Below are 19,468 nucleotides of genomic sequence, written 5' to 3' on the forward strand. Positions count from 1 at the left end.
TCTTTTGCTTCCCTTCCCATGTTGTTCTAGTTTTCTTCCCATGTTGTTCCTCCTGTGCAGTCGCCGTGTGCAGTCTGTTCCTCCTGTGCAGTCTCCGTGTGCAGTCTGCTCCTCCTGTGCAGTCTGCTCCATCTGTGCAGTCGCCGTGTGCAGTCTGCTCCTCCTGTGCAGTCTCTGTGTGCAGTCTGCTCCTCCTGTGCAGTCTGCTCCATCTGTGCAGTCGCCGTGTGCAGTCTGCTCCTCCTGTGCAGTCTGCTCCATCTGTGCAGTCGCCGTGTGCAGTCTGCTCCTCCTGTGCAGTCGCCGTGTGCAGTCTGCTCCTCCTGTGCAGTCGCCGTCTGCAGTCTGCTCCTCCTGTGCTGTCTGCTCCATCTGTGCAGTCGCCGTGCGCAGTCTGTTCCATCTGTGCAGTCGTTGTGACCAGTTTCGTCCTAATGTGCAGTCAATTTGTGCAAAAGAGGCTGCACAGGTTCCTTATCCTCCATATTGTGCAGAGACTGTGTGCAGAATTATTAGCAGTGCGGATGTCTCCAGATCATCATTTTCTGCTGATTTCTCGCCTTTGAGCTGAATAAATCTGAATGCAGGAAGATGCAGTTCAGGTGTATTCGTGTAAGGTGAGGGGCTGAACCCGACCACCACTGAGCAAGACACAGAGATACAAGGTGCTCAGAGACACAGCCGAGGTGAGGAGGCTGAATCCGACCACCACTGAGCAAGACACACGAAATACAAGGTGCTCAGAGACATGGCCGAGGTGAGGAGGCTGAATCCGACCACCACTGAGCAAGAGACAGAGATACAAGGTGCTCAGAGACACAGCCGAGGTGAGGAGGCTGAATCCGACCACCACTGAGCAAGACACACGAGATACAAGGTGCTCAGAGACACGGCCGAGGTGAGGAGGCTGAATCCGACCACCACTGAGCAAGACACACGAGATACAAGGTGCTCAGAGACATGGCCAAGGTGAGGAGGCTGAGCCCAAACACCACTGAGCAAGACACACGAGATACAAGGTGCTCAGAGACACGGCCGAGGTGAGGAGGCTGAATCCGACCACCACTGAGCAAGACACATGAGATACAAGGTGTTCAGAGACACGGCCGAGGTGAGGAGGCTGAGCCCGACCACCACTGAGCAAGACACACGAGATACAAGGTGCTCAGAGACATGGCCGAGGTGAGGAGGCTGAGCCCAACCACCACTGAGCAAGACACAAAGATACAAGGTGCTCAGAGACACAGCCGAGGTGAGGAGGCTGAGCCCGACCACCACTGAGCAAGACACAGAGATAGTGAGGAGCTCAGAGACACGGCCGAGGTGAGGAGGCTGAGCCCGACCACCACTGAGCAAGACACACGAGATACAAGGTGCTCAGAGACACGGCCGAGGTGATGAGGCTGAATCCGACCACCACTGAGCAAGACACACGAGACACAAGGTGCTCAGAGACACGGCCGAGGTGAGGAGGCTGAGCCCGACCACCACTGAGCAAGACACACGAGATACAAGGTGCTCAGAGACACGGCCAAGGTGAGGAGGCTGAGCCCGACCACCACTGAGCAAGACACAGAGATACAAGGTGCTCAGAGACACGGCCGAGGTGAGGAGGCTGAATCCGACCACCACTGAGCAAGACACACGAGATACAAGGTGCTCAGAGGCACGGCCGAGGTGAGGAGGCTGAGTCCGACCACCACTGAGCAAGACACACGAGATACAAGGTGCTCAGAGACACGGCCGAGGTGAGGAGGCTGAGCCTGACCACCACTGAGCAAGACACAGAGATACAAGGTGCTCAGAGACACCGCCGAGGTGAGGAGGCTGAGCCCAACCACCACTGAGCAAGACACAGACGTACAAGGTGTTCAGTGCTCAGAGACACGGCAAAGGTGAGGAGGCTGAGCCCGACCACCACTGAGCAAGACAGAAGTACAAGGTGTTCAGTGCTCAGAGACACGGCCGAGGTGAGGAGGCTGAGCCCGACCACCACTGAGCAAGACACACGAGATACAAGGTGCTCAGAGACACGGCCGAGGTGAGGAGGCTGAGCCTGACCACCACTGAGCAAGACACAGAGATACAAGGTGCTCAGAGACACGGCCGAGGTGAGGAGGCTGAGCCCAACGACCACTGAGCAAGACACAGACGTACAAGGTGTTCAGTGCTCAGAGACACGGCAAAGGTGAGGAGGCTGAGCCCGACCACCACTGAGCAAGACAGAGAAGTACAAGGTGTTCAGTGCTCAGAGACACGGCCGAGGTGAGGAGGCTGAGCCCGACCACAACTGAGCAAGATACAGACGTACAAGGTGCTCAGTGCTCAGAGACACGGCAAAGGTGAGGAGGCTGAGCCCAACCACCACTGAGCAAGACACAGAAGTGGAAATGTCAAGACTGCACCAAGAAATATCTGATACAGATTGTTCCCAGGTTTTCTGGACTGATAAGATGAGGCGACTCTGGACGGAGCAGATAGACGGGCCGGGTCGGTACCAGGCACAGAACTCCACTTCCCCTCAGACCCCAACAAGGTGGACTGCGATTATTAAACCCTTCCCGACATGTTCAAGTTCCATTTTCCGTTTTTTTCTCCCGTTCTTACAGGAGCCATAACTCCTGTAATTTTCTGTCCACATAGACATATGAGGGCTTGTTTTTTGCAGGACAAATTGTACTTTTGAATGACGCCATTCGCTTTACCACAAACTGTACTGGAAAATGTAAAAAAGTTCCAAGTGCATTGAATTTGTAAAAAAAAAAAAAAATGCATTTCTGCCACTGTTTATTTTTTAATTGTTCCTACAGCGTAAATTGTGTGGTAAAAAGGACCCGGCAATGATCTCCTCGTCAGTATGATTATGGCGATAACAAACATAGCCAGGATGTTTTTTTTATTGTGTCGCCGTATTCTGAGACCTGTAACATTTTCACTTTTTGGTCGAGTGTGAGGACGGATCTTCTGCGGGACAAGACATTTTTATTGATGCCATTTTGGGATAGATATAACGGTGTTTACCAATTGGATTATTAATTTTAGATTTGGATCGGACTTTTCTGGATGTGGTGATAAAATATATGTATTTTTTTTATGCTATTTATTTTTAATAGGGGACAAGGGGAGATTTCACCTTTTAGTTTTTTTTTTTTTTCATATCTTTTAGAACTTGTTATTGTTACATTTGCTGCATTTATTACTGAAGCCTGCGGTTGTGTGATCGCTGGTCCTGGCTGTGTTACCTGCCGGGTTTGGGGGACTTCACCCCGTGACCCTGCTTCATACACCCGCTAAACACTGGCGCTGAGCAACTTTCATGGAATATAAAGAGGGATAAACTATGCGGCAAAGTTTGCCCCTGGCAGGAGGAGATGTCAGAGGGGGCGATGATTATTGCATTTCTAGTGCATTTTTTATTCCTTATCCCTCTGTTTTGATGTGTTTTTACTGCAGATGTGAAGCCGTGTTTTTATGGTACAGAAAAGCTTTGATTCTGCACTTACAAAGTGGATTGACCAACAGCAATGGAAATGTAAATGTCACCACGAGGGATGTGTCAGAGCGCAGGCAAATAGTGGAGGGAAGTAGCTAACGTCGCCTACTTGGGATTCACAGAGAAAGTGGAAAAAAGTGAAAGTGAAAAGGTGAAACACATATGACAGATGGCATACACCAGTGTCTGATACTGATCTCCTATACCTATTAATTTTGTAACTTCATATAAAAAAAATCATTCCTGGGCACAAAATAACTTACATGCTGCCACTCGATGCCTTCTCTCTGGTATTCATCCTGCTCCTGCCGAAGGATCAACTCAATAAACAACTGCTGAAGCTTCTCATTACAGTAATTTATGCAGAACTGCTCAAAGCTGCGGAGACAAAAGTGCACAGATTATTGCACGTAGTGAGCAGTATTATAGTAGTTATATTCTTGTACATAGGGGCAGTATTATAGTAGTTATATTCTTGTACATAGGAGCAGTATTATAGTAGTTATATTCTTGTATATAGGGAGCAGTATTATAGTAGTTATATTCTTGTACATAGGAGCAGTATTATAGTAGTTATATTCTTGTATATAGGGAGCAGTATTATAGTAGTTATATTCTTGTATATAGGGGGCAGTGTTATAGTAGTTATATTCTTGTACATAGGGGCAGTATTATAGTAGTTATATTCTTGTACATAGGGGCAGTATTATAGTAGTTATATTCTTGTACATAGGGGCAGTATTATAGTAGTTATATTCTTGTATATAGGAGCAGTATTATAGTAGTTATATTCTTGTACATAGGGGGAGTATTATAGTAGTTATATTCTTACACATAGGGGCAGTATTATAGTAGTTATATTCTTGTACATAGGAGCAGTATTATAGTAGTTATATTCTTGTATATAGGGGACAGTATTATAGTAGTTATATTCTTGTACATAGGAGCAGTATTATAGTAGTTATATTCTTGTACATAGGAGCAGTATTATAGTAGTTATATTCTTGTACATAGGAGCAGTATTATAGTAGTTATATTCTTGTACATGGGGGCAGTATTATAGTAGTTATATTCTTGTACATATTAGGCAGTATTATAGTAGTTATATTCTTGTACATAGGGGCAGTATTATAGTAGGTATATTCTTGTACATAGGGGCAGTATTATAGTAGTTATATTCTTGTACATATGGGAAGTATTATAATAGTTATATTCTTGTACATAGGGGCAGTATTATAGTAGTTATATTCTTATATATAGGGAGCAGTATTATAGTAGTTATATTCTTGTACATAGGAGGCAGTATTATAGTAGTTATATTCTTGTATATAGGGGCAGTATTATAGTAGTTATATTCTTGTACATAGGGGCAGTATTATAGTAGTTATATTCTTGTACATATGGGAAGTATTATAATAGTTATATTCTTGTACATAGGGGCAGTATTATAGTAGTTATATTCTTATATATAGGGAGCAGTATTATAGTAGTTATATTCTTGTACATAGGAGGCAGTATTATAGTAGTTATATTCTTGTACATATTAGGCAGTATTATAGTAGTTATATTCTTGTACATAGGGGCAGTATTATAGCAGGTATATTCTTGTACAGAGGGGCAGTATTATAGTAGTTATATTCCTGTACATAGGAGCAGTATTATAGTAGATATATTCTTGTACATAGGAGCAGTATTATAGTAGTTATATTCTTGTACATAGGAGGCTGTATTATAGTAGTTATATTCTTGTACATAGGGGGCAGTATTATAGTAGTTATATTCTTGTACATAGGGGGCAGTATTATAGTAGTTATATTCTTATATATAGGAGCAGTATTATAGTAGTTATATTCTTGTACATAGGGGGCAGTAATATAGTAGTTATATTCTTGTACATAGGGGCAGTATTATAGTAGTTATATTCTTGTACATAGGAGGCAGTATTATAGTAGTTATATTCTTGTACATAGGAGCAGTATTATAGTAGTTATATTCTTGTACATAGGAGGCAGTATTATAGTAGTTATATTCTTGTACATAGGGGCAGTATTATAGTAGTTATATTCTTGTACATAGGGGCAGTATTATAGTAGTTATATTCTTGTACATAGGAGGCAGTATTATAGTAGTTATATTCTTGTACATAGGGGCAGTATTATAGTAGTTATATTCTTGTACATAGGGGCAGTATTATAGTAGTTATATTCCTGTACATAGGAGCAGTATTATAGTAGCTATATTCTTGTACATAGGGGCAGTATTATAGTAGTTATATTCTTGTACATAGGGGCAGTATTATAGTATTATTATTATTATTTATATAGCACCATTGATTCCATGGTACATGAGAATCACAGACTGAAACAGAGGGGAGAGGACCCTGCACTTGCGGGCTAATATTCTACAGGATGGTGGGGAAGGAGACAGTAGGTTGGGGGGTTGCAGCAGCTCTGGTGATGGTGAAGCAGTAGCTCCGGTAGTGGTGAGGAGGCAGTGGGGATCACTGCAGGTTGTAGGCTTTCTTGAAGAGGTGGGTTTTCAGGTTCCATCTTAAGGATCCGAATGTGGTTGATAGTCGGACTTGTTGGGGCAAAGAATTCCAGAGGATGGGGGCTATTCGGGAGAAGTCTTGGAGGCGGCTGGGTGAGGAGCGAATAAGTGTGGAAGAGAGACGGAGGTCTTGGGAGGGCCGGAGATTACGTGAGGGAAGGTATCGGGAGATTAGTTCAGAGACATATGGCGGAGACAGGTTATAGATGGCCTTGTAGGTCAGTATTAGTAATTTGAACTGGATACGCTGAGGGAATGGAAGCCAGTGAAGAGATTTGCAGAGGGGAGAAGCGGAGGAGTAGCGAGGAGAGAGAAGAATTATTCGGGCAGCAGAGTTAAGGATGGACTGGAGAGGTGCGAGGGTGTTAGCAGGGAGGCCACAGAAAAGGGTGTTGCAGTAGTCAAGGCGGGAGATGATGAGGGCATGCACAAGCAATTTAGCAGATTGAGGGTTGCGGAAGGGATGGATTCTGGAAATATTTTTGAGCTGGAGGCAACAGGAGGTAGAAAGAGCTTGGATGAGCGGTTTGAAGGACAGGGCAGAGTCAAGGGTTACTCCGAGGCAGCGGACTTCTGGTACGGGGGAAAGCGTGATGTCGTTAATTGTGATAGTTAGATCATAGAATCATAGAATCATAGAATCGTAGAGTTGGAAGGGACCTCCTAGGCCATCTGGTCCAACCCCCTGCTCAAAGCAGGATTCGCTAAATCATCCCAGTCAGATGTCTGTCCAGCCTCTGTTTGAAGACTTCCATTGAAGGAGAACTCACCACTTCTCGTGGCAGCCTGTTCCACTCATTGATCACTCTAACTGTCAAAAAGTTTTTTCTAATATCTAATCTGTGTCTCCTCCCATTCAGTTTCATCCCATTGCTTCTAGTCTTTCCTTGTGCAAATGAGAATAAAGTTGATCCTTCTACAATGTGACAGCCGTTTAGATATTTGTAGACAGCTATTAAGTCTCCTCTCAGTCTTCTCTTTTGCAAACTAAACATTCCCAAATCCTGCAACCTTTCCTCATAAGACAGGGTTTGCAGACCGGTCACCATTCTGGTCGCTCTTTTCTGAACTTGCTCCAGTTTGTTGATGTCTTTTTAAAAATGTGGTGCCCAAAACTGGACACAATATTCCAGATGAGGTCTGACCAAAGAGGAGTAGAGGGAAATAATGACTTCACGTGATCTAGACTGTATGCTTCTGTTAATACATCCTAGAATTGCATTTGCCTTTTTTGCTGCTGCATTACACTGTTGACTCATATTCAGTCTGTGATCTATTAGTATACCCAAGTCTTTTTCACATGTGCTGTCACTTAGCCCTATTCCTCCCATTCTATATATGCTTTTTTCATTTTTATTGCCCAGATGTAGTACTTTGCATTTCTCCTTGCATTCTTTGCATATCAGGTAAGGAAGATCTGTGAAATGGGGAAAAGATGATGAGTTCAGATTTGTCCACATTGAATTTGAGGAAACGAGAGGAGAAGGAGGATATAGCTGATAGACACTCTGGGATTCTGGACAGCAGAGAGGTGCCGTCTGGGCCAGAGGGTAGATCTGAGTGTCATCAGCATAAAGGAGGTACTGGAATCCATGGGACTTTATGAGTTGGCCCAGGCCAAGTGTATAGATTCAGAAGAGTAGGGGTCCTAGAACAGAGCCTTGGGGGACCCCAACAGAGAGAGGGTGGGATGAGGAGGTAGTATGGGAGTGGGAGATGCTGAATGTGCGGTTGGAAAGGTATGAGGAGATCCAGGATAGGGCAAGGTCTTTGATGCCAAAGGAGGAGAGGATCTATAGTAGGAGGCAGTGGTCAACTGTATCGAATGCAGAGGACAGGTCTAGAAGCAGGAGTATAGAGTATTGTCCATTTGATTTAGCTGTAAGTAGGTCGGCAGTAATTTTGGTCAGGGCTGTCTCAGTGGAGTGATGGGGTGGAAACCAGATTGTAGATTGTCAAAGAGCAAGTTAGATGAGAGGTGGGAGGAAAGTTCAGCGTGGACGTGCTGCTCCAGGAGTTTGGAAGTGAATGGGAGCAGCTATATTGGGCGATAGCTGGACATAGAAATTGGGTCGAGAGTTGGCATTTTAAGGATAGGCGTGATTGTAGCATGTTTGAAAGCAGAAGGGAAGTTGGTGACAGATTGAAGAGGTGGGTTAGGGATTGGTGAGGTTGGAGAGGAGGTGGGATGGGATGGGCGAGTGCACAGGTTGTGAGGTGTGATTTGGAGAGGAGACAATTAAGCTCCCCTTCAGTGATGTTGGAGAGTGAGGTTATGGGGTTTGGGCATTGGTCTGGTATACAAACGGGTTTTGGTGGTTGAATGATGAAGACTTGCCTTGTTTGGTCGATCTTATTTTTGCAGTGTGTGGCAAAATCCTCAGCAGAGATGAGGGAGGTTGGAGGGCGCAGTGGTGAGCGGAGGAGGGAGTTAAAAGTTTTGAATAACTGTTTGGGGTTGTAGGATAGGGAAGATATGAGGGTTGTGAAGTAGACTTGTTTAGCAAAGGTGAGGGCAGATTTGAAAGCGAGTGTTGCCTGTTTGAATGCAGTGAAGTCATTTTGCTAATTTGTTTTCTTCCAACGCCGCTCTGCAATCTTGGACACTTGCCGGAGCTTTTTAGTGGTGTTATTGTGCCAGGGTTGTCTGTTGGTACGTCACATTCTGCCACGAACGAGAGGGGCGACCGTGTCAATAGCTGATGTGAGAGTGGCATTGTAGAAAGCAGTGTCAGTGTCGTGGGGTGAGGATATGGATGCCAGTGGTAGAATAGAGTCAGAGAGTGCGTGGGTGTCTAGGTGTGCAAGGTTTCTGCGGGGGTGTGCATATTGCTGGACATGGGTGCCAGGAGAGGAGGACAGGGATGAGAAAGTGAGTAGATGGTGGTCAGATAGAGGGAGAGGGGAGGTTGTGAAGTTAGATAGGGTGCAGAGACGGGTGAAGACCAGGTCTAGTGTGTGTCCGTCTGCTGACTGAAGGGTATCAGTGGGGATGTTGAAGTCACCCATGATGTTAGTGGGGATGTCAGTGGAAAGAAAGTGAAGAAGCCAGGTAGAGAATTGGTCAATGAAGGCAGTGGTCGGGCCTGGAGGTTGGTATATGACGGCCACTTGGAGGGAGAGTAGATGCGGACAGAGTGGACTTCGAAAGAGGGGAGGATTAGGGAGGGAAGAGGTGGGATTGGGTTAAAGGTGCAGTTGAAAGAAAGGAGAAGACCCACTCCTCCACCATGTCTGTTGCCAGTGCGAGGAGTGTGGGTGAAATGGAGGCCGCCGTAACACAGCGCGGCAGGGGGAGCTGTGTCAGAGGGTGTCAACCATGTTTTTGTGAGGCCGAAAGCAAGATTACGAGAGAGAAAAAGGTCATGAATCATATCAAGCTTATTGCAGATGGAGCGGGCATTCCAGAGTGCTCCAGAGAGAGGGAGTAGGGGGTTGGGTGTCAAGGGCACGGGTTTTACATTGGAAAGACTGCGGTAGTTCATATTAGATAGGGAGCGGTAGGAGGGCGTAGTAATGGGAGGTATGAGCTGTGGGGGTCCAGAATTGGTAGATATGTCGCCAGCAGTGAGGAGAAGCAGAGAAAGGGAGGAGAGTGGGCGGCTTGTTTTATGTTTAATTAGGATAGATTTGAGTTTGAGGAGCAGGTCAGCAGAGGAGGTCAGGTGGGGAGGTAAGAGGGAAGGGGAGATGATTATTCGGTTAGAGGGTGCTGGGGTTTGGAGATAGCGAAGGAGAGTGAGGATTAAAGGAGCAAACACTGTGAGGGCATATGTAAACATGGTGAAGGAGTAAGAGGGTTAATAGAAAGGCTAGATCCAAGTAATAGGAAGTGCTTACTTAGCAGACATGCCCGAAAGAGACAGATTCACAGTGTGGGGTTTTGACTCCTGCCATGACTAACTGCCGTTGAAATAACTGCAGCGTCTCAATACTTTAGCTGCAGTGATACTTTTGTTGCAGGGAGACGCGTGACAGACCCCACACACGTGCACCCCTTAGGATGCTACTAAATATATAGGGCTGAGTAGAGGATCAGGTGAAAGGGATTGTGGGAACTGGTTTGGGGTAAATTAGCAATTGGCTAGCACACCAGGGGGAGGTTAGATGATCAAAGGCACAGGGCCTGGCAGCATCCACATGCTGTAACACCTTGCACCAGATAAAATCTCTACTGACACCAACATGGATATACAACAGCAAGTATTGAGTATAATGCAACAAGTGAATTTAGCAAACATTCAGCAGGCACTGTTAAATACCATTAAAGGGAATGTTGCATCATGGTAAGCATCAGATGACAGCAAGCAGAGATTGTAGCAAAGATTGTACATAGTTATATTCTTGTACATAGGAGCAGTATATATAGTTTTATATAAATATATCATTACCGTTCACCCTCTAATTCTATATTTAACCATTATTGATGACATTAGTTTTCAGATGAATGGTTTTCATTGTATACTTGCATTTCTCTTTCTGTCTAGTTTTTGACACTTTGTATATGTCTTCATCCCTATTCTGTGTTTTTATATCCTGCGCTCTTCGTTGAGCCCCTATATTCCCTGAATAGTCACTTTTCAAAGTCAGCAAAGTGTTTTTACGTGCAGACATGTGACATGTGAAAGGCAGGCACGGGTAGATGAGGAACACGTGCAAAGAAATAAACATAATTATCTGCTCTCTGCCTACGATCCATTTATCTCGCAGCATCCTCGCTGTGCGCAGAAGAGCAGCTCCTGAGACGATGATTCACTCAGTACACGTGTTGCTGAGATCAAGTTATTCCTAGACTCTTTCTTCATTCTTACCCTTGGTCCATTATTTTCTTACCCCCTTTCCTCTCTTTCCAGGATCTATTGTCTTCCTTTCTCTGGGTTCAGTCACTTTTTTATAGGCCCTTTATTTTTATAGCATTTATCGTTCCATATTTACCTGTTATTACCAAAGATCTCAAAGCCGTAGATGTCGAGGACCCCGATAACGGTGTTCTTTCCATGAAGCCGGACGTCATAGTTCTTCACTTCTATCACACTGTTTATATGGCCGACAATCCAGCAGAATAACCTCTCGTAGAAAGCCTGGGGGGACGGAGACCACAGCGTTGGATAGAGTAGTGATGGGGGTAATACATTGCATTACACGTACTACGATCATACAATACAACACCGCTGAAATGGCCATTGTCTCCACAGATGGTGAAGATGTAAAAGCCCCAGGCCCCGGCCTCTCACCATCAGAAGCAGTAAACATGGAAACAGTCCGAACAATTATATTAGACTATAATAATAATAATAAATTTTATTTCTATAGCGCCGACATATTCCGCAGCACTTTACATTTCAGAGGGGACTTGTACAGACAATAGACATTACAGCATAACAATAATCACATAGATTATAACAAATACCAAGAGGAATGAGGGCCCTGCTCGCAAGCTTACAGTCTATGAGGGAGAAAAAGGGGAGACACGAAAGGTGGGTGGTAACAGTTTCCCTGATTGTTTGGACCAGCCATAATGTTTAGTGTGTAACAGTACGGATGCAAAGGGCTAATGGATGCATAAAGCATGTGGGAACATGATACGGGGAACCTGGTTATGGTAAAACTTTTGACTGTGCCACACAGGGATAAATTAGGTTAATGTGTTGAGGCGGTAAGCCAGTCTGAATAAATGCGTTTTCAGGGCACGCTTAAAATTGTGGGGATTGGGGACTAATCGTATTGACCTGGGTAGTGCATTCCAAAGAATTGGCGCAGCACGTGTATCGTCATGGAGACGGGAGTGGGAGGTTCTGATTATTGAGGATGCTAACCTCAGGTCATCAGCAGAACGGAGGGCGTGGGTAGGATGGTATACTGAAAAAAGGGAGGAGATGTAGGGTGGTGCTGAGCCATGAAGAGCTTTGTGGGTGAGGGTAATAAGTTTATACTGAATTCTGGACTGGATGGGTAGCCAGTGTAATGACTGGCACAAGGTAGAGGCATCGGTGTAACGATTGCCGAGGAATATGATCCTGGCAGCAGCATTCAAGACAGATTGGAGGGGGGAGAGTTTGGTCAGAGGGAGACCGATTAGAAGAGAGTTACAATAGTCCAGATGAGAATGAATAAGAGAAACAGTAAGAGTTTTTGCGGAGTCAAAAGTAAGAAAAGGTTGAATTCTAGAAATGTTTTTGAGGTGCAGATAACAAGAGCGAGCCAGTGATCGTATGTGGGGGACAAAGGAAAGCTCGAAGTCAAGTATGACCCCAAGACAGCGGGCATGTTGCTGGGGAGTAATAGTGGAACCACACACGGAAATGGCAATGTCGGGTATTAGGTACATTAGTAGCGGGAGGAAACACAAGGAGTTCAGTCTTTGACAGGTTCAGTTTCAGATATAGTGAGGACATGATATTAGACACAGCGTTTAGACAATTGCTGGTGTTTTCTAGAAAGGCTGGCGTGATGTCAGGAGAAGAAGGGTGTCGTCAGCATAGAGATGGTACTGGAAACCAAATCTACTGATTGTTTGACCAATAGAGGCAGTGCACAAGGAGAAGAGGAGGGGGCCTAGGACTGATCCTTGAGGAACCCCAACAGTAAGGGGAAGGTGAGAGGAGGAGGAACCGGCAAAAGATACAGTAAAGGAGCGGTCAGAGAGATAGGAGGAGAACCAGGAGAGAACGGTGTCCTTGAGGCCAATGGAACGGAGCATAGTGAGGAGGAGCTGATGATCCACAGTGTCGAATGCTGCAGAGAGATCCAAGAGAATTAGCATGGAGTAATGACCATTAGATTTAGCTGTTAGCAGATCATTAGAGACTTTAGTGAGGGCAGTTTCAGTAGAGTGTAAAGAGCGGAAACCGGATTGGAGAGGGTCGAGAAGAGAGTTATCAAAGAGATAGCAGATAAGATGGGAGTGGACCAGGCGTTCCAGGAGTTTAGAGATGAAGGGAAGATTAAAGACAGGTCTATAGTTATCGGCACAGTTTTGTTCGAGGGATGGTTTTTTAAGTAGTGGATGTATGACGGCATGCTTAAATGAGGAGGGAAAGATACCAGAAGAGAGAGAGAGGTTAAATAATTTAGTTAGGTGAGGGGTGACAGCAGGGGAAAGGGTCTGGAGGGGATGTGACGGAAATGGGTCACTGGTGCAAGTGGTTGGGCGAGAAGATGCAAGGAGCCTGATCACTTCTTCTTCTGTGACTGGTTCAAAATCAGAGAGTGAGCTAGATGCAGTGGGGGAGGGAGGACAGTGCATGGTGTGAGGGGATTGGGAGATAATTTCCTGCCGAATCTGGTCAATTTTTTCTTCGAAGTAATTGGCCAGATCGTCAGCTCGGAGCTCCGTGGTAGGAGCCTGTACTCTTGGGTTGAGTAGAGAATGAAAAGTGTCAAAGAGACGTTTCGGGTTATTGGACAGTGAGGTGATGAGGGTGGTAAAATAGGTTTGTTTGGAGAGGTGAAGGGCAGTGTTGTATGTTCTAAGCATAAACTTATAATGGATGAAATCTTCGTGTAGATTGGATTTTCTTCACAGACGTTCGGCGCACCTGGAGCACCGCTATAGTCATATGGGTCAAATTTGATATGGAATTCAGCACGGATTGCAATTAGTATGTAAACTTATATGGGGTTCTCCAGGTATAAAGCAGGTCTTATAGGGTGTTCCCACTATACATCAAATATTGGGGGGTGTTTCCAGCATGCGGCTGGTCTTCTGGTGTGTTCCTGGTATACATCAAATATTGGGGGGTGCTTCCAGTATGCGACAGGTTTTGTGTGGTGTTCAAAGTATATGTCAGGACTTGTGGGGTGTTCCCGGTATACGGCGGGTCTTATGGGGTGTCTCCAGTATACAGCAGGTCTAGTGGGGTCTTCCCGGTATAGAGCAGGTCTTGTGGGGTCTTCCCCATATACGGCAGGTCTTGTGGGGTGTTCCCGGTATATGCCAGGTCTTGTCTGGTGTTCCCAGTATACGGTTCTTGTTCCCGCTATACATGAAATATTGGGGGGGTGTTTCCGGTATATGGCAGATCTTGTGAGGTGTTACCGGTATAGAGCAGGTCTTGTGGGGTGTTCCCGCCCGGTATAGAGCAGGCCTTGTGGGGTGTTCCCGCCCGGTATAGAGCAGGCCTTGTGGGGTGTTCCCGCCCGGTATAGAGCAGGTCTTGTGGGGTGTTCCCGCCCGGTATAGAGCAGGCCTTGTGGGGTGTTCCCGCCCGGTATAGAGCAGGCCTTGTGGGGTGTTCCCGCCCGGTATAGAGCAGGTCTTGTGGGGTGTTCCCGCCCGGTATAGAGCAGGTCTTGTGGGGTGTTCCCGCCCGGTATAGAGCAGGTCTTGTGGGGTGTTCCCGCCCGGTATAGAGCAGGTCTTGTGGGGTGTTCCCGCCCGGTATAGAGCAGGCCTTGTGGGGTGTTCCCGCCCGGTATAGAGCAGGTCTTGTGGGGTGTTCCCGCCCGGTATAGAGCAGGTCTTGTGGGGTGTTCCTGCCCGGTATAGAGCAGGTCTTGTGGGGTGTTCCAGGTATACATTGAGTCTTGTGAAGTGTTCTTGGTGTTCATCTTGCTGTGTATGGAGCTGTGTAGTCACCTCTGCACCTGCTTTTAATGTTATGGCTGATAAGTATATAGTACTTGAAAATAAAGTCTCCTGGTCACTCGTTCTTACCTTGGCACAGGCCTCCTTGGCATATGCTGCCTCTCTCACACTGTGCCCCTTCTCAATAATCTCGCCCCCTCCAGCAGCCATCGTCCTATAGAGAAGAGTCTTCTTCACAGCATCACTGTCGCAGCTTGTCAGCTCAGCGACGTGACCGACCAAGTCCTCATCTTCCAGAATGATCATGTCACCATCCATTACAAAATTCATGTTACCCTATGGAAAATGAACAGACATAAGAGACATCAATCATTGAACCTGCCATGATGGACATCACAGCATAACTGCGCCCAAACCCCACATAACAGCCCGATACCCGGAAAAAATAAAGGGTCCGGCAGCCTCAGCCAGGGCTCGGGGCCGTAACATCCAGAACAATCATGCAGAAGATGGTAGCGGTTGTAAGAATAATAATAATAATAATAATAATCTTTATTTATATAGCGCCAACATATTCCGCAGCGCTTTACAGTTTAACAGTTTCAAAACACAAGTCATAAGTAACAACGCTAACAATACAATAATTAAAGCAAAATAAGACGAAATAAGACGACCCTGCTCGTGAGGGAGGGAGAATTAGTAAGAAGGGAGAATTAGGCGGCATTGTCCTCACCAGGTGTAAAATGGAGGCCAGGATCTTGTAGACTGAATCCACCTCGTCTTGGCTGAATCCGATCATCCTCATCGATTCCACCACCAGTCTATAGCTGGCCTTGTCATCGATCACAAACTGCCGAAAACAACAGAGAAAGGTCTATGGATGATATAGATCAGTCAGTGATTCTACAAGGAGCATCCCAATGCAAGGAGGCCCCTATTAACCACGGTCCTTGCAGACCAGTATCCCCTCAGATTCCTTACCAATGGTCAGACAACTTAGTCATTCATATGTTTACTGTACATCACAGAGATCTACTGAACATCACACAGAAAAGATCTACTGTACAACACAGAGGAGATCTACTGAACACAACACAGAGGTTGGACCAATGATATGTCCGCCCCTGCTCCTGAATTACGCCTGGTAAAGAGCTTGAGGGGGCGGAGCATACAGGTCTGGTGTCAGGCTCCACCCCTGCGGAGCTGCACTCTGGATATTACAATGTATCAGCTTTGCACACAGGGTTCCTTTAACCCTTTGTTGCCAGGTTACTGCACATTGCAGTCTAGAAAAAGTGAAATACACGGCACCAATTAGGCACATAAGTGTTATCTGTGTCAGCACCTCATGGTCTTTGGTCCTGATACGAGCTGAGAGGGGTCTCATTGGTGTGGGGACAAGTGACCAGGAAAGGGACAGACGCTGTTCCTCCACATCAAGAACATCTCTAGGTAGTGGCTATGCTCCCTGACTTAGGGAAGAGGCAGTCCCAAACTATCCCATACCCTCCTACCGGGACTGTCCAGACCAGACACCCCTTAATCTCTAGTCCGCTCTGACCCTTCTGCACAGCGGTGGATGAACCCTAATCATTCCCAGTGTCACATTCATATAAATACATCATAAAAATATCATTGCTCTGATCTCCGCAGAGACGACTGCAGCGATTATTTCATTATTCATGAAGTGCACAATTATTATCAGAGAGAAAATACTGCAGCCGAGGAGACAGCAATGTGGATAATTATGCCATGTGTGATATCCAGGGGGTCAGCCGGGGGGTCAGCAGGAGCAGTGATACAATATACAGTGATAAATGCAATCTGTGAGAGCACTGAGGTATGAGGCTCACTGTCACCCCATCCTCTCTTTAGTGTAGGCAGATACAGTGCCTTGAAAAGGTGTTCATACCCTGTGAACTTTTACACATTTTTTTGATATTACATCTACAAACTTAAATGTTTGTTTTTTTTTTATTGGGATTTTATGTGAGACAAAGTATCAAATATTTGTGAAGTGTAAAGGAAATGATACTAATTATTGTAAAAATATAAATCTGAACATTGAGCGGTGCATTTGTATTCAGCCCTCTGTAGTCCGATTCCCCTAAATAAAGTCCTGAGTGACCAATCGCCTCCAGAAGTCACATAATTAGTACATTGCACCCTACTGGATGTGATTTCTTCTTAGTATAACTACAGCTTTTCTGTGAAGGCCTCAGAGGTTTGTGTGAGAATATTAGGAATCAAACAGCATCATGAAAACCAAGGAGCCCACCAGACAGGTCAGGGATAAAGCTGTGGAGAAGCGTAAACCTGGGTTAGGTTATAAAAAATAGCCCAAGCTGTGAACATCTCATTGAGCACTGCTCAATCTATGATCCAAAAATAAAAGTATGGCACAACTGTAAACCTACTGTTACACCCGGTTCTGGTGCTGGTCCCAGTTCTGGTCCCTCACCCGCTTCTGCTCCCGAGGCTGCCCCTGTACCTCTGCGGGGTCCCTGTCAGGATCCTCGCTCCCTGTCTGTCCCTCGGTGACCTGCTGCTGCCTCTCTCTCCTCGGCTTCCTGCCAGCAGGCCTCCAGGGAGAGTGCTTAGGACGCACGCTTACCTCTGGTCTCTTAAAGAGACAGCGCACATTTTTTGAAAAAAAAAATTAACCAATGGCAGCGCACTGATTACTATTTCTGGCCCCTCCGCCATAGGGAGGGTGCCGGAGCAACGAGTATTTACTCTGTTCTGCCTGCGCTGTTATAGCATTCTGTTTAGCACTCTGCTTACTCTTTGTTTCCGCAGAATATCAGTGACCAGTAGTGTTGAGCATTCCGATACCGCAAGTATCGGGTATCGGCCGATACTTGCTGTATCGGAATTCCGATACCGACTTCCGATATTTTTTCAATATCGGAATTCGGCATCGGAATCGGAAGTTCAGTTGATTGACAGCCTGACGTCATCATGATGCGCGGTGTGTGCGCATCATGATGCGCCGTCATTTCGGGCCTTCCGGGGGTCTCTGCCGGCCTGCCAGGGGGCTGTGCCGGCCTGCCGGGGGGCTGTGTGGACTGCCCGGGGTCTGTACCGGCCTGCCGGGGGGCTGTGCCGGCCTGCTGGTGGTCTGTGCACCCTGTGGGGGTCTGTACCGGCCTGCCGGGGGGCTGTGCCGGCCTGCCGGTGGTCTGTGCACCCTGTGGGGGTCTGTACCGGCCTGCCGGGGGGCTGTGCCGGCCTGCCGGGGGGCTGTGCTGATGTCCGGGGGTCTGTGCAAGCATCGTCCGATGGGACTACAAGTCCCATCTGGCGATGCCTGCTACCATGACAGTGATTGACACATTAGCCAATGATGGGACAGTAGTAGTCCCATCATCCGGCTAATGTGTTAAATGTTAAAAAAAAAAAATACTACATACATACTACATGCTACATACATACTACATGCTACATACATACTACATATATACTACATACATACTACATACATGCTACATACATGCTGCATGCTACATACATACTACATACATACTACATACATACTACATGCATGCTACATGCATGCTACATACATACATACATGCATGCTACATACATACTACATGCATGCTACATACATACTACATGCATGCTACATACATACTACATGCTACATACATACCACATACATACTACATACATACTACATACTACATATATACTACATGCATGCTACATACATACTACATGCTACATACATACCACATACATGCTACATACGTACTACATACATACTACATACATACTACATACATACTACATGCATACTACATGCATACTACATGCATACTACATACATACTACATGCATGCTACATACATACTACATGCATGCTACATACATACTACATGCTACATACATACCACATACATACTACATACATACTACATACTACATATATACTACATGCATGCTACATACATACTACATGCTACATACATACTACATGCTACATACATACCACATACATGCTACATACATACTACATATATACTACGTACATACTACATACATACTACATGCATGCTACATACATACTACATGCTACATACATACCACATACATACTACATACATACTACATACATACTACATACATACTACATATATACTACATGCATGCTACATACATACTACATGCTACATACATACCACATACATACCACATACATGCTACATACATACTACATGCATACTACATACATACTACATGCATGCTACATACATACTACATGCTACATACATACCACATACATACTACATACATACTACATACATACTACATGCTACATACATACTACATATATACTACATGCATGCTACATACATACTACATGCTACATACATACCACATACATACTACATACATGCTACATACATACTACATATATACTACATGCATGCTACATACATACTACATATATACTACATGCATGCTACATACATACTGCATGCTACATGCATGCTACATACATACTACATACATACTACATGCTACATACATACCACATATATACTACATACATACAATACATTCATACAATACATACATAGACATACAGTACATATAACATAGAGTAACATACTTACCAATACTTGTCACATTGTTCCCCGAAGCCATTGTCTTTTCCGGAATAAATATTAACATAACAAACCACAAAAATACTCACCCACGATCCGAAGCAGTCCACGAGTGTGTCCCACGACGATCTTGGGTAGAGAACTGCAGCATCAGATGATGCTGCCGTTCTCTACGGGCTGCAGGAATCCAATGACGGAAGGTAGGTATCCTTCCGCACTGTATTCCTCCGCCACTTAAAAAAAAAAAAGTCCCTAGTCTCACTTTATGCCATTGCTGTGTGGGAA

General features: G+C 45.5%; 1 protein-coding gene across 3 annotated transcripts in view; it reads right to left on the reverse strand.

Moving 5' to 3' along the window:
- The window catches only part of LOC141054039 (unconventional myosin-Ig-like), a 218,300-nt gene that overhangs the window by 175,712 nt on the left and 23,120 nt on the right, over positions 1-19,468 (reverse strand). For all 3 annotated transcript variants that reach the window (XM_073551195.1, XM_073551196.1, XM_073551197.1), the window contains exons 7-10: positions 15,304-15,420; positions 14,700-14,906; positions 10,979-11,124; positions 3,757-3,871 (exon numbers count right to left, since the gene is read on the reverse strand). In XM_073551195.1, the coding sequence (XP_073407296.1) occupies positions 3,757-3,871; positions 10,979-11,124; positions 14,700-14,906; positions 15,304-15,420 (585 nt within the window). The remainder of the gene's footprint in view (positions 1-3,756; positions 3,872-10,978; positions 11,125-14,699; positions 14,907-15,303; positions 15,421-19,468) is intronic.

Source organism: Dendrobates tinctorius, unplaced genomic scaffold (assembly GCF_039654945.1).
Source record: "Dendrobates tinctorius isolate UK_male_01 unplaced genomic scaffold, ASM3965494v1 ptg000173l, whole genome shotgun sequence".
NCBI classification, from domain to species: domain Eukaryota; kingdom Metazoa; phylum Chordata; class Amphibia; order Anura; family Dendrobatidae; genus Dendrobates; species Dendrobates tinctorius.